This window comes from Dioscorea cayenensis, chromosome 16 (assembly GCF_009730915.1).
Source record: "Dioscorea cayenensis subsp. rotundata cultivar TDr96_F1 chromosome 16, TDr96_F1_v2_PseudoChromosome.rev07_lg8_w22 25.fasta, whole genome shotgun sequence".
In the NCBI taxonomy this organism is placed as follows: Eukaryota; Viridiplantae; Streptophyta; class Magnoliopsida; order Dioscoreales; family Dioscoreaceae; genus Dioscorea; species Dioscorea cayenensis.
The window spans coordinates 19,235,536-19,251,678 of NC_052486.1; the positions used below are offsets into that span (position 1 = coordinate 19,235,536).

The 16,143-nt window shown below is 32.3% G+C and overlaps 1 protein-coding gene across 1 annotated transcript; it reads left to right on the top strand.

Annotated features, from left to right (window-relative positions):
- Positions 1 to 14,135: 14,135 nt before the first annotated feature.
- Positions 14,136 to 15,260, top strand: LOC120278866 (protein SHORT INTERNODES-like). Its single transcript, XM_039285610.1, has 2 exons — positions 14,136 to 14,773; positions 14,865 to 15,260. The coding sequence occupies exons 1-2, from the start codon at positions 14,422 to 14,424 to the stop codon at positions 15,185 to 15,187; spliced, it is 675 nt and encodes a 224-aa protein (XP_039141544.1). The 5' UTR covers positions 14,136 to 14,421; the 3' UTR covers positions 15,188 to 15,260.
- Positions 15,261 to 16,143: the final 883 nt, after the last annotated feature.

A 16,143-nucleotide genomic window follows, 5' to 3' on the forward strand; every position in this document is an offset into this window, starting at 1 on the left:
AGTGGAGACTCTTAGTAACATAGTGGATATTTGTAGTTGACAAATATTGAACTCGACCCATACTGTAACTCTTAGACCAAACACCGTCATAGAACAAAAGAGTTATTCTCATTACGTAAAAGTCCTTATTACCGAGGATGTTATTAAACCTTATGTATAAATTATATTACTTTTGATAGTGTCAACCCGTGATGCTAATTACGGGCTATATCACTGGGACACGTTGGGTTATATAATAAATACATGAAGATTTGTAGTCATCCAAGATGGGATCTATCACTCCTATAGTAGGAGAGAATATTCTAGATTGTGTTTCTTATGTGTTGGATAAAAATCCGGCCGGTTATTTTTTGAAAGTATTTTATTATATATATAATATATATATTTTTTTATATATTTTTTTCTTTAAATTGTTTTTATGTCCAATAGTGTAAAAGAAACACACATATAAGTGGAGATCGACAGATGTCATCTGGTGGTCTAATTATCCCACTTATATGCAATATTTATTGATAGAGGAACTAATATGTAAAATATTATATTGGGGTCTCACATATGAATATCTCTAATCTTTGGATTAAATTGAAATTTGTTGATGGACATGATTGTGATTATAAAATTAGTATGGACTAATTTGCTAAAGATGTAGTGATCCCAAACGGGTCCACGCTACATGTTCTAACCTTTATCCGAATATATTTACTCTCTATAAATATGTGATATGAGATTAGGGTTTTTTAATTTTTTGATTTGTGATTGCCATCAAAAAGACGGCTACGATAAAAACCCTAATATTCACAATAGTTGCTTGGAGCAAAAGAAGCCATCACTTCTTCCGGATCAAGGGTGAAAAGTTCGAGAACATTAGCGTAAAGTGCGTTGGAGGATTTTGCGCTTATGAAATCTCCGTGAGGTAACTCTCGATCTTTCACATATATTCATGTGTTCATGTGATCGATCCTTGATAATTAATCAATTGTTGATTAAATATCAATTAATTGTAATTGATAGTCCTAATTTGATTAGAACGACTTTTCTAACCCTAATTTGATTAGATCGATTTTTACTAACAGTGGTACCAGAGCCAGGTTCCATGAATACATGAATTATGTCTTATTTATAATTTAATACATAATATATATAGATATATAATGTTAGATTATATTTATTTAATAGAAATATCTTGATTTGACATGTTGATTGTTTAGATTATACAATCGTTTCATGATATATCAATGCATGAATATTATATTGTGATAATATGCATAAAGTTTTATCATCCATCAATGCATGAATATTATATTGTGATAATATGCATGCATTACTTGTTTGATTGGTTATGTATTATGATTAACAATGGTTGATGACATCCGATAATTAGTGAGGATTTAATTGATAATTTGTATATTATTATATAATTTTCTTGATGTATTTAATATCAAGTGTGGGAGATAGAAATTCTTTTATGAAAATATTTTCTAAAGGCCTTCCATTGTTAATAAATAATTATAATAATATTTTGAGATTAATTGAAGCCAAAAGGATAAGATTTTTCTTGACTTATTATTATTTTATTTATTTCATGGAGATGATAGGCATGTCATGGCTAGTGGGAGTATATCCTAAAAGGTTTGCTCTTACAGTTCACATAACATGTCTAGACAATGGGTATACACTTGACCAATAAGACATGTCGACCTGAAACAGGTGGCTGATGTGTTCTATTGTAGGCCAAATAATAACAAGTATCTTATAATTGTTATGAGATAGATATGTAGTATCTGCTTTACCTTAATTCTTAAATTATTCCAAAAGGAGTGTTTTTGTAATTGAGTGAAGTTCTTGTTTCTCACTAAAATCACATATGTGATATATGTTAAAGTAGTAAATTATTTTGTGAGATTTACCATTTTATTAAAAGCCCAATTTAATGGTAGATGCGTGTGATATTTGTTGTGGAATTTGTCTTGATTGTTGGTTATTGTATTATTTGTAGACAACATGAACAACTATAGCCCACTTATGAAACTTTTAGATGAGAATCTTCTCAAAGGTCCAAATTACAGATGGATCGAAAAGAAATCGAATATTGTTCTTCATCACGAAAAAGTTGATACATGTTCTAGATGAGAACCCACCTGAAATGCCTGCATCTGATGCAGAAAAAGTTGTCATTGATGCTTATACCTTATGGCATGAGCATGATTCTCTGACTAAATGTTACATGCTAGCATCTCTTGAAAGTGGTCTTCAAAAGCAGCATGAGAAAATGATAACTTCAAAGGAAATAATGGAAAGCCTAAAAGCGATGTTTGGACAGCAAAATCGTTCTGCTAGGCAAGGTGCCATGAAAGGGCTTATGTCCACTAAGATGGTTGAAGGGACACCGCTCATGACCATGTCATGAAGATGATAGGTTTTATAAATGAATTGGAATCTCTTGGATCCGAAAATGGATAATGAGACAAAGATAGATGCGATCTTATCATCACCGCTGAGTCTTTCAATCGGCTTTGTTTTTGAACTTCAATATGAATAATTTGGTAGTGACTCTTCCTGAGCTTCGCAATATGTTGCAAAGAGCTGAAGATTTGATCAAAAAGGAAAAGCCTATTGTCATGGCAGCTGAAGAAAAGAAACCTTTTAAACCTAGGCCTAAAAATTTTAAGAAACGAATTTTCGTGAACAAGAAAGGCCCAAAGCAAGTCCAAGAGGGTAATTCAAAAAGGGTGAAGAAAAGACCAATCTGAGGATGTTTGTCATCATTGCAAAAAGAAAAGGTCATTGAAAAGAAATTGTTTTCAGTACCTAGCTTCACTCAAGGACAAATCTTCGAAGGTATGTCTAAAAATACTTATCATTGAAACCAATTTGTTGGTAGGTTCGCTAATTCCTCGGTGTATTGACTCGGGGCAACCTCTCATGTTTGTAATACATTGCAGGGGTTTCAAGAAAGCAGAAGGTTGAATGAAGGGGAAGTGACACTGTTGATGGTAACAGAGGCAAAGGTTGCTGCCGTTTCTATAGGAACATTTAATTTAGTCTTAGAAGGAGGAGTTGTTTTTATTTTTTAAAAAGATTGTCTTTATGTGCCTCAAATTAGAAGAAATTTAGTTTCTGCTTTCTAAGTTAGATGAACTTGATATTCCATTTTTATTTCGTAATAAAGTTACCATTAAATTGAATAATAAATTTGTGACTTCTGGTTTTAAACAAGATGGTCTTTATTATCTTACTCCTTCTTGTAATACTATTGCATGTGTTGAAAATAATGTGAATGATACGTGGTATCAACAAAAAGAAAAAGAGATGATATTGTTCCTACTTATTTATGGCACCTAAGATTAGGTCATATTAATGCAGATAGGATTAATAGATTGGTGAAGGATGGTCCATTAGATTTTCTAAAAATAGAACCATATCCAACCGGTGAGTCTTGTTTGCATGGAAAAATGACCAAATTGCCTTTTACTGGAAAAGGTATAAGGGTTGATAATGTCCTAGACTTGATACATTCAGATGTATGTGGTCCCTTGAATCATGTAGCTAGAGGAGGATTTGCTTATTTTATCACATTTACTGATGATTACTCTAGATATGGATACATCTACTTAATGAAACATAAATCTGAATCTTTTGAAAGGTTTAAAGAATTTAAAAATGAAGTAGAAAAACAAAAAGGTAGAAGTATTAAATGCCTCCGTTCAGATAGAGGTGGTGAATACCTCTCTGATGAATTCAGGAACTACTTAAGAGATAATGGTATTTTATCTCAACTTTCCCCTCCAAGAACACCACAACATAATGGTGTCTCAGAAAGAAGAAATCGTACTTTATTGGATATGGTACGATTTATGATGAGTATGACAGATTTGCCTTTATCTTTTTGGGGTTATGCATTAGAGACTGCGATTTATTTGTTAAATAGAGTTCCAACCAAGTCAGTCATAAAAACTCCGTATGAGTTGTGGACTAATAGAAAACCAAGTGTAAGACACTTGAGGATATGGGGATGTCCTGCACATGTTAAGAAACAAACTGTTGATAAGTTGGAATCTAGAACAGATAGATGCCTATTTGTAGGCTACCCAAAAGAGACTTTTGGATATTATTTTTATAATCCTACAGAACAAAAGGTGTTTGTGAGTAGGAATGCAATTTTCCTCGAAGATGATTTTGCAACTAGTTGTAATAAGACCAATAAGATTGCTTTAGAGGAATATGTTGAGTCTAATGAAAGTTATTCACAAGATGAATGCATCCCTAATGTTATTGATAAGCCAAGTGTTCCAATAAGGAAAAGTTGTAGGATAATTCATCCTCCAGAAAAATTGACTCTTTTGAATGAAACTTATGCTATGATCTCAGAAGAGTGCGAAGATGATCCTTATAACTATAATGAGGCAATGTCTGATATTGACAAAGATAAATGGATAGATGCCATGAGATTAGAAATGGATTCTATGTATACTAATCAAGTTTGGAATCTTGTAGACCGCCCTGCTGGGGTAAAGACAATTGGTTGTAAATGGGTCTATAAGAGGAAAAGAGGACCAGATGGAAAGGTAGAGACCTATAAAGCAAGACTGGTTGCAAAAGGCTATAATCAAAAGGAAGGAATTGATTATGAGGATACTTTCTCACCAGTAGTGATGCTTAAATCTATTAGAATCCTATTGGCTATAGCTGCATACTATGATTATGAAATTTGGCAAATGGATGTAAAGACAGCCTTCTTGAATGGATTTCTTGAAGAAGAAATTTACATGGATCAACCTAATGGATTTGTATCCAAAGGGGAGGAACATAAAGTATGCAAGCTTAACAAGTCTATATATGGACTTAAACAAGCCTCTAGAAGTTGGAACATCCGGTTTGATGAAACAATCAAATTGTTTGGTTTTACTCAAAATCCGGATGAAGCTTGTGTTTATAAGAAAACACAAGGGAACGCTATTACGTTTCTTGTTCTTTATGTTGATGATATTCTTCTCATTGGGAATGACATAGGAATGTTATCTTCAACAAAATTATGGTTGTCTAACCAATTCTCTATGAAAGACTTGGGTGAGGCATCATATATTTTAGGCATTAAACTCTATAGAGATAGAGGTAATAGACTTTTGGGATTGTCTCAGTCTAACTATATTGAAAAGATTGTGGCCAAGTTTAACATGCAAGTTTCCAAAAAGGGGTTGATACCTTTTAGACATGGAATTATTCTTTCTAAGAAAATGTCACCTCAAACTGATGAGGAGTTAGAGAGAATGAAGCATTGCCCATATGCATTTGCAGTTGGGAGTTCGATGTACGCAATGTTATGTACAAGGCCAGATATTACTCAAGCAGTTAGTGTTGTGAGTAGATATCAATCTAATCCTGGAAATGAGCATTGGATAGCTGTTAAGCATATTCTTAAATATCTTAATAGGACTAAACATTATTATTTGATATATGGTGGGGGTCCATTAAAAGTTGATGGATACACTGATTCAGATTTCCAATCGGATCCTGATGATAGAAAGTCTACATCTGGATTTGTATTTATTTTAAATAATGGGGTTTTTAGTTGGAGAAGTTGTAAACAGGGTATTGTAGCCGATTCCACAACTGAAGCAGAGTATGTTGCGGCCTGTGAAGCAGCAAAAGAAGCAGTATGGATCAAGAAGTTTATCCAAGAGTTGGGCGTTGTTCCTACTATAGAGTCTCCTATCACTTTGTTTTGTGATAATAATGGAGCAATTGCACAAGCTAAGGAACCAAGGGCTCATCAAAGAACAAAGCATATAGAAAGAAAGTTCCATTTAGTAAGAGAGATTGCTAAACGAGGGGATATAGAGATAACGAAAAGTCGCTCTGCGTATAACGAAAGGGGATCCATTAACTAAACCTTTAAGTCAAAAATGTGTTTGAGAAACATTTAGATAGGATGGGTTTGAGATTTAGTCCCTGATTGGCTTTGAGTGCAAGTGGGAGACCTGAAAAACTAGTATGCCCCTACAAAGCCAATTTTTAGTTATTGTTTAATAATAAAATAGTTTTATTTCATTGCATGCATAATTATGGGTATTGTATTATTCATGTTTGATGATATATTATTATGGGCTTGCATTGTATAGATTTCAAATTAATGATAGAGATCATTAAAAGTGAGACATGATTATCTATGTTCCTTGCAACCCAAAATAGTTCACAACCTATGAGATAAAATATGATTTTTGTATTCATTATTGGTTGTCACGTGGTTGTACTACTATGTGTGATAGAGTGGTATGTCTCAACCACTAGAGTGGAGACTCTTAGTAACATTGTGGATATTTGTAGTTGACAAATATTGAATCGACCATCAGTAACTCTTAGACCAAAAGAGTTATTCTGTTACAGAAAGTCCTTATTACCTGAGGATGTTATTAAATCTTATGTATAAATTATATTACTTTGATAGTGTCAACCGGTGATGCTAATTACAGGCTATATACTGGACACGCTAGGGTTATATAATAAATACATGAAGATTTGTAGTCATCCAAGATGGGATCTATCACTCTTATTGTAGGAGAGAATATTCTAGATTGTGTTTCTTATGTGTTGGATAAAAAAATCCCGACTGAGTTATTTTTGAAAGTATTTTTATTATATATATAATATATATATTTTTATATTTTTTTCTTTAAATTGTTTTATGTCCAATAGTGTAAAAAGAAACACACATATAAGTGGAGATCGATAAGTCATTAGTGGTCTAATTATCCCACTTATATGGAATATTTATTGATAGAGGAACTAATATGTAAAAATATTATATTGGGGTCTCACATATGAATATCTCTAATCTTTGGATTAAATTGCAATTTGTTGATGGACATGATTGTGATTATAAAATTAGTATGGACTAATTTGCTAAAGATGTAGTGATCCCAAACGGGTCCACGCTACATGTTCTAACCTTATCCGAATATATTTACTCTCTATAAATATGTGATATGAGATTAGGGTTTCTTAATTTTTGATTTGTGATTGTCATCAAAAGACGGCTACGACAAAAACCCTAATATTCACAATAGTTGCTTGGAGCAAAAGAAGCCATCACTTCTTCCGGATCAAGGGTGAAAAGTTCGAGAACATTGCGTGTGTGCGTTGGAGGATTTTGCGCTTATGAAATCTCTGTGAGGTAACCCTGATCTTTCACATATATTCATGTGTTCATGTGATCGATCCTTGATAATTAATCAATTGTTGATTAAATATCAATTAATTGTAATTGATAGTCCTAATTTGATTAGAACGACTTTTCTAACCCTAATTTGATTAGATCGATTTTTACTAACACCTCATAGGCATAACTTTTTCCTTGCTAACCGCATAATACAAGGAAATGTGTTTGAACTTATCATTGATAGTGGTAGTAAGAAAAATATTATTAGTAGAGATGCGGTGTCAAAGCTGCAATTAGTGTCTTAAATTTATCGTAATCCTAGATGTGTTAAAGAAATTGGAGGAATTCAGCTTATTGAGAGATGTCAAATGCCATTATCGACTGATGAATATTCTGATGAGGTTGGCTATGATATCACATTTATGTATGCTTGCCATATATTGTTTGGTAGACCTTGACAATTTGATCATGATGTTAAGCAGCGGGGAAGAAAAAATTCGTATAAGTTAGAGAAAGAGGGAGCTAAATATATTTTTGTGCTAATTTCGGAAAGGACTCCTACCAAAATTTCTAAAATGAAGGCCGTAAACAATTTTATCCATATCATAACTCAATGTTGAGTTTCTCGTGAGTATAAGTGAATGATGAGGTATGATATACATGCGGAGGATAGAAGATTTTAAGGCTTTAAATTTGAACTTTTAAAGTTTATTTATTTTATCAATTAGTTTATAATTATGTTAATTCTATCTACTATTTTTCCCTTATTCTAAATCTATATAAAAATTTTATTTTTTGATTTTATAATTAATGAATTTATCAAATTATTGAGTTTTTTTAACAATTATGGTTTCTATTGGGTGTGAGCCCGGGATTAGAATTGTATTTGAATATTTTTTTTTTTGTGTGAAAATAATTTTTTTTGCTGTGCTACGTCAACGTGTTGATTTGACTTTAAATCATACATGTTATTTATTTATTTTTACTACTTAAATTTATGTTATAACTACCGATTAAGTGATATTAACTTTCAACTACTTTAAAGAAATATTACTTACCTCATTGTACCACTTCACGTCATCTTTCCAAATTCCAAGTGAACCCAGTTAGAACAATAAAATTAAATAAATAAATAAAAATGAAAATGAAAATATATTTTAAAAATTAAAAAAATATATGGAATAAAAAAACTAAAACCAAAGAAAAGAAACGTACCTTAACTTAGACAATAAATCATGCACTCTATTTGTGGGTGGCATGTCACTCTCATGCTCCTGTTTGTAAGTCAAAATGGGTTTGGAAACTCAATGCAATGATGGATTCATGAAGATCCTCTCACTCTCACTTGATTGAACAATCACTTTATTTCATCTAGAAGTTCTAAATACATCATACTTTTATGAGTTTCTTCAATGTATTCGAAAAATTCTAATTTTTATGTATTTTCTATTTTCTGCATCTTATACTCTTTTAAAAACAAATTATTTTGTTCCAATTCGTCCTAGAGATTTATTTACTTATTTATTTAAAATTTAAAATATAATTTACTCATTATTAAATTTACGAAGTCACAAATCGAGTTTTTTTTTAATGATATAAGTTAAATATTGTTGTTGTAATCATTTACCAATAATTTTGAGAACCTTATTAATCATTCTTAATATAATTATGTAATTGGCATATGCATGCCATTCTTGAATAAATTGAAATTACACTTCAAGGATGATTATCAATTTATATTTATTAAAATAACTAATATTCTTTGTTTTGAGTTAATCTCTAAATTTTGAATTTGAATATATTATCCCAGATTTCTCATTCTCTGAGTTAAATTTTTACAGAATATGATAAAGAGAAAATGCTTCGTTTCCATCCAATATTATATTAGCGTTTTATTTGTTTTTGTAAAATAATCGAAAATTCAACATCAATTATTTTTTTTTTTTTTGATAAATATGGATAAGTTGTGAGTTCTCAACCATTAACTTAGTAGAAATTTGAACCTTTGACATTAAATTTGAGAGATAAATGAAAAAACACTCTCTTATTATAGGGGTGGTCAAATCGATTATTTTTTTCCTAAAGATTATAGATTAAAATATATTAATTTTAAGTCTCTCATCCTACTGGGTGCATCTAACAATATTGATCACTCCCTTCTTGAACAAGAAAAATAAATCCTTCAATAAATGTTACAACCTTTGTGTTTTTATTATGACAATTAGGGAATAATTTAGGTTTCACTGTAAAGGGTGATGAATCTAAAGCTTTTTCAAACCACCGAGCTACCTAACCATAGCAAGATTATGATTATCCCTTCACATTCATGAACAAAAGCCTAATTTGAAACTAGGGTGGTTCTCAAAATAGAAAGTGACATTCTTATGTTTTGGGGAAATTCCCTTCAACTCCTTTAAGGTACTTTCTTGTGAATTATAGTTGTTTCCAATATTAAATTTTTATAGATTGAAGTCAATAGTGTAGGTTCTCTATTACCATCATCATCTACTTTTACTCACCAAATTCAAAACTAAAATTTAATAAATGTACTTATTTTTTTATTAATTTTAAGAATAATATTTTTAACATTGTATTTTATATTTTATATTATTATTTAAATATCATCTATACATTATAATAATTTTTTAAAAGGGCAAGAATTGTATGAAACAATTACACCATATAAGTCTTTATCCCATCATATCAGATTTTTTTACAAGGCATCTATTATGTGTCATCAATAATTTAATTATTATTGTTAGTTCCTCCGGTGTGGTTTATGGGTATTAGGTAACACTTAAACACTCATAGAAGTCTCACACAAACCAATAAAGAAAGAGCACACAAACAAACACAAGGAGACACACAATATTGGTAACCCAGTTCGGCGTCCACTCGCCTACGTCTCGGGGGCCAAGCCCGGAGATAAACAATCCACTAAAAGAGGTAAAAATAGATGAGTACAAACACTTGTCACTCACACTCTCAACAATAAAGATCACTACCCTCTCTAGATTGTCTGGTGCTCACACACTCTCCTCAAAGAGTCACCCAAGAGTCACACCTTACAATCTACGAGTAAGGTAGCTTATATAGACGCCTCAACGTCCCAAATATAGTACATACCTCTTTTAGAATCTCCGCGGCTACTAATTTAAAAACCTGCCGAAATTAGTTGTTGCAACTCCTGTTGTAACATGAATTGCAACATGGCCTTGACTGCTGACTTGACTGAGTTCTGGTTACGTTGCAGACGACCTCAAGACCCATCAACCTCCCGGTCATGCTTAGTCCGAGTCGATGCAGCCAAATCTCCCGATCCCGACTACCGGCAACTAGCCTACCTCTTCAGTTTCTCATCACACAGTCCCCTCGCAAGGGGGGCACGTCCTTGTGCGTCTTCACGAAACTTGCCAAACTTAGTCTTAAATCCACCTAAATTTGGTCTTCAAAGATTCTCCAAACTTGATCTTCAATTCACCCAAGTTTGGTCCTCAAATCTTGCCTTCAATAGATCTTCAATCAATCAATTCAATCATCAAGGATTCTTTAAATCATGTCTCCTTCATTCACACCATGAATAGATCTTTCTTTAATTAAGCTCCACCATATTTAGTCTTCAATCATATCTCTCTAAGTATGGTCTTGATATGATCTTGTCTTCATGTTTTCAAGAATAATTCCACCAAGATCTTCAAGATAATATCCTCCATGTTAGAGACTTACTAAAAATAGCTCCACCAAGATCTTTAAGATGTTTGCCTTGCACTCCAAGTCTCCTTGCCATGTCACAATGCTTGTCACATCATTAATTATGCTTTGTCACTTTAGTTGCCACGTCACTTGGTCTAGGTGTCAAATCATGCCAATAAATAGTGCGGTTGCACTAACAATTATAATTTTATTTTTAAATTCTTTTATTAATTTATCTTAATTTAATATTTTCAATTAAATTAGAATTCCAAATATAGGGTTAATGTGACACCGCTAATCACTAGACTTTTTACTGCAGTCTCTTGGGATCTCATGGTGCCATCCACTCATTCTCTCTATAAATCAGGCCCCACTCTATAACTCTTCCTCTCTCGTACTTGCCCTTTGTTAAAATAATTTCTCCACATATAAATCCAATTCACTTCTCAAACTTGTTTTTTTGGATTTTGATTTTAGTCCCTCCTCTCTTATGTCTTTTCCTCTTGTTCTTTTGGTTCTTTTTATGTGGTTTTTGGTTTAATAATTTGTAATTTTGTTTTAACTTTTCGTTTTGTGCTATGACCTTTAGATCTAGATTTCTTACACAATTTCTATGTTTGGTTTGAGCATCTGTGTAGATGTTGGGTAAAATTTTTTGCCTTTTTTTTCTAATGCAATTCATTTTGTTGTCATTGAACGAATGTGTATCTTTTTCTGGAACTATAGATATTTTGATATCACAAACCCTGATTAAATGAGAATGAAAAGTGATGTGGTGAAACTGTTTCATTCAATCATTTCTTTTTATTATTTTAAATCTCAATAATAATTTTGATTTTTTTATAAAATAAATAACTATTAATGACGTCTTGGCCTATGGTTCCAGGTCTCTTACATATGGAGTTCACATTTTGCAGAGGAGGAGGCGTGCTATACAGAGTGTTCATATCATGTCAAAGAAACTGATTTAAATCTCAGCTTACATAAGATAAAAATATTGATTTGTTGAGACAATAACTATTAATGATCTTTTTATCCATTATTGACATATGATCTGTTCATATTTTATTAAAAATAAATAAATAAATGAATAATTTGTAACATTAAACTATTTTGAACTATGGTTTACAGGCACCCTTTGGTGTAATGTGACAAATCTTTGTCCCATCTTGTTGCTTGATAAAAATTTTCAAATTATCAAACAATTCATATTGTAATTTGATATATTTTAAGTTTTTTTTTTTTGCCTAATTAGGTTGCAGCACATGGTAAATGTTTTTGTATATGTATAATTTATTATTATTATTTTATAGTATTGTGTATTTATTTAATAAATAAATAAATATAAATAAATGAATTCAAACTCTCAATTTGGAGTTAGAAGTCCTGTGGTTGAATTTGTTTGTTTATCATCACAGTGTTATTTACTTTATTTTATTTTAACCTTCTAGAAAAGGACAAAAACCTTGTACTCGAAGGAAGGGTGTGGTTTCCCTCTCACTTTCTTTGTGTCAAATAAATAAATGATCTAATTATTTTCACCAAGAATTTCATAAAATTAAGTTGTCCATCCATGCAACAGTGACTAGTCCCGCACTGAATTACAACCTTCTTGTTGAGTATCTTTGTCGTACCAAATTTAAGATTTTGCTAGACTTTACTAGTCATAAAAAAACAAATGAATAAATAATTACTTATATATCCTCTTACAAAAGTTATTTATACGTGCATTTGTTATTATTATTATTTTAATAAACGTTGATAAAATTTTGATTCACAAAGATACAAGAAAAAAAAAATCACTGATAATTTAGCAGTAACTCATCACAAAATATATAAAGAGACTATGATTCAAAATTTTGCTTATGTAGTACTATTTATCAATATTATTTATATACTGTACACTAGAACATAGTATTGTTTATCGATATTATTTGTTAATCATGGTGTGTGTCCCATGTACAAAAAATAATATTTTTTTTAAAAAAATTATTAAACTATCATAATTGATGCACTTTCATACTTAGATATCTCTTTCACTATGGTTGTCATGTGAACTTTTGTAAAAAAAAAAACATATAAGCAAGTTAACTGTATTGCATAATTGCCCATATAATTCACCGAAAATCTCATGAGTTCAAAAAGAAAACAAATTATTGAGAGACAGAAGCAATAAGTCAAAGTTCTATTTGATTGTTAATGTGGACTCCAACATAATTTTTTCACATCCGGGATTGCAAATAATTTTTTTTTTTTAAAATGTAGTTAGATTTTGATTGGGGAACAATAAGCATAAATGGGTAAATTACATTTGCTGTGGGGTAAATAAGTAATTTCAGATATAAATTAGAAGAAAAAAAATGTTAAACTCGCAAAAGGTAGTACCATAACACTGTTTAATACAAGGGTTGACGTAGTGCAAAGAATTTTTGTTTTCTATTCTAAATTAAATGCAAATACAAACAAAATTAGGAAGCAAAATAAAGTTTAAAAAGAAAAACAAAGCGTGGGTCACACACAAACAAAAGCAGCGGGTTTCCAGTGCTGAGGACAGTGAAGGCAAAGGACGCATGTTCTCGACACTTGTAAACATTTTGGACCGTTGGATTAAAATCCAACGATGGTAATGAGCTGGTAGTAGCACGAAAGATAACAGTAAAATTCCTTCACATTTCTTTATTGGTAGGTTTGCAAATATACCCATACATATTAAAATTTCTTTTCTTGCTTTTTGTTGATGAAAACATAAATATAAAAACACATTTTATAGGTGGTCGTTATTTGAATAATTTTTGCTATATAACTTCTTTTTTTAATTTAGCTAATATTGGAAAAAATAAATATTGAAAATTAACATTTTGTATTATTTTGGAGAAAAAAAATATTTTAATCTAATTTTTTATTTAATTTATATTACTGAAAATTAAATATTTTATCAATGAGCCACGTACAAAAGATAAATACATATATATTTTTATTTTTTTTATAATTATTTATTGAATATATATTTATTTTAATAAATTAAATATTACAAAACAAAAGTGTAGAATAACTCTAGCCAACTCTCAAAGGGTTTGATTGGAGGCTATGGAATAACCCAGTAACATAATTACCCTTTTTTCTATGGACATCTTGGCAAGTTTCCATTCTTCAATTCCCATTCAATTACTACTCTTGCCTAATCCACCTCACTTCATCATCATCATCATCATTTTTATTACCACAAAAAAAAACCCAGGAAACAAAAAAAGAAGATATGCTTCATCAGTTCTAGAGACAGAAGAAAAAGAAGATCAAGAACCAAATGTCTTCACTTTCATTAATGAGATCTGTGTTTTTGGCAGCAATGTTTCCAGTGTCCATGGCGGCGTTGCAGTCTCTCTAATTCTCCCCCACCACCCCCACCTCTCTCCAAGTACACTCTCTCTCATCTCCCTCCATAAAAACCCCACAGCACCTACACCACCACCATCACCACCACCACCACCACCACTGGGCTACTCTCCTACTCCTGCTCCTCCACTTTCTCTACTCAAACCCTATATGGATTTTTCCAATCTCTCAACCAAACAATGGCTCAAGTAAACCAAGATCAAGAACTACATAACACTAATTTTCTCACCACTACCACCACCACAACCACCAACAATAAATCTTGTCATCCATGGCAAGACTATCTTTTCCAATACCATCATCATCAACCAACCCTAATTTCCTTTGAATCCCACCCAACCAGCAGCGGCAGCGCCGGCGCCGGTATGAGCTGCCAAGACTGCGGCAACCAAGCCAAGAAAGACTGCGCCCACACCCGCTGCCGCACCTGCTGCAAAAGCCGTGGCTTCCCTTGCCCTACCCACATCAAGAGCACTTGGGTTCCCGTCTCCAAACGCCGTGACCGCCGCCCTCAACCACTCACCATTCCTGGTACTACTGATACTATCATCTCCTTCACTCACCTCTATCACCAATCAATGATTTAGTGTACAGATCTCATATTTGTGTTTTTTTTTTACAGCTGAGCAGAGCTTCCCGGCCGAGATCACCTCTCCGGCCACGTTCCGCTGCGTCCGCGTCAGCCCTATCGACGATGCCGACGATGAACTCGCTTACCAGACCTCCATCAGCATCGCTGGCCATGTCTTCAAGGGCATCCTTTATGATCAAGGTCCTGATTCCACCCCTTCTTCTTCTTCTGATCCTAATCCTAATCCTCATCCTCATCCTCATCCTCATCTTGGATCTGTAAACCCTAGCTCTGCCTACTCTTATCCTCAGCCTCCTCCTCTGAATGATTTCATTTCTGGGAATCAATTTTTTCACCATCATTCAAGACCTTAGAATACACTTTTGCATGGCATTTTCCTTTTTCTTCCCCAGTTCAAAACCCAAGAAACTTCCATCTTTCTTTCTGCTTTTTCAATTCTCTTGTTTTGCACACCAGTTAGTATAATTTATGGGTGTACATATCTATATTTGGCATTAGTTTTTGGTGAATGATGAATGATGGATGTCACTCTTGCCTGAAACCAAGAAGATTAAATTAGCCTAATGATATGCCCATTCTCTTTGCTTTTGCCTGCTGTCTTGGTTTTCTAAAATACTATTTTTTTTTTCTTCTATTCTCTCTATATTCTTATTCTATTCAATCATTTTCCCTAATCTTGCACTTGTAGGAAAATGTGGACACAATATCAATTCTCCAACTGCATGCATGCTTGAGTTGACATGTTGAAGTTTTTTTTTCTTTTTTTTTCCTTTTTCAGTTGAGATTACTGGTTTTCAGGATTGATTTCATTTTATATTGCTCATTTTCAAATCTTTGTTTTGATTCTACTTAAAATATATATTCAGTGGCTTAGAAGTTTTCAAAACATCTTATCGGGTAAGTTATCTTTGTACTATTTCCTTCATTGTCAGACGTCACCTGTGGAAGTTGGGATTTGATCTTCTTCTACTTCCTCTTCTTCAGGCAAGCACAGCGCATCCACTGCGTTATTACACAATCCAATGCACATTTCTTAAAGTCATGCATGCATTATTAACACTTTGGAAGTTGTTAAAAGCTTAGCTAAATGTTTGTTTTTTTCTGTAGCAAAAATCTTAAGTATCTTCTCAGCTTCTTACTTTTTTTGAGAAAATTCACATTGATATATATTTGTTTTTTCCAGGCAACATTTCAATGTTTGATTATTTCAATTGTGTTGAATTGGTTTTGCTCATCATCTCCCTTTCATAATCATGAATTCTAATTTGCTGATGATGCTTCAAAGCATAAACATCCAAAGCATGATTTT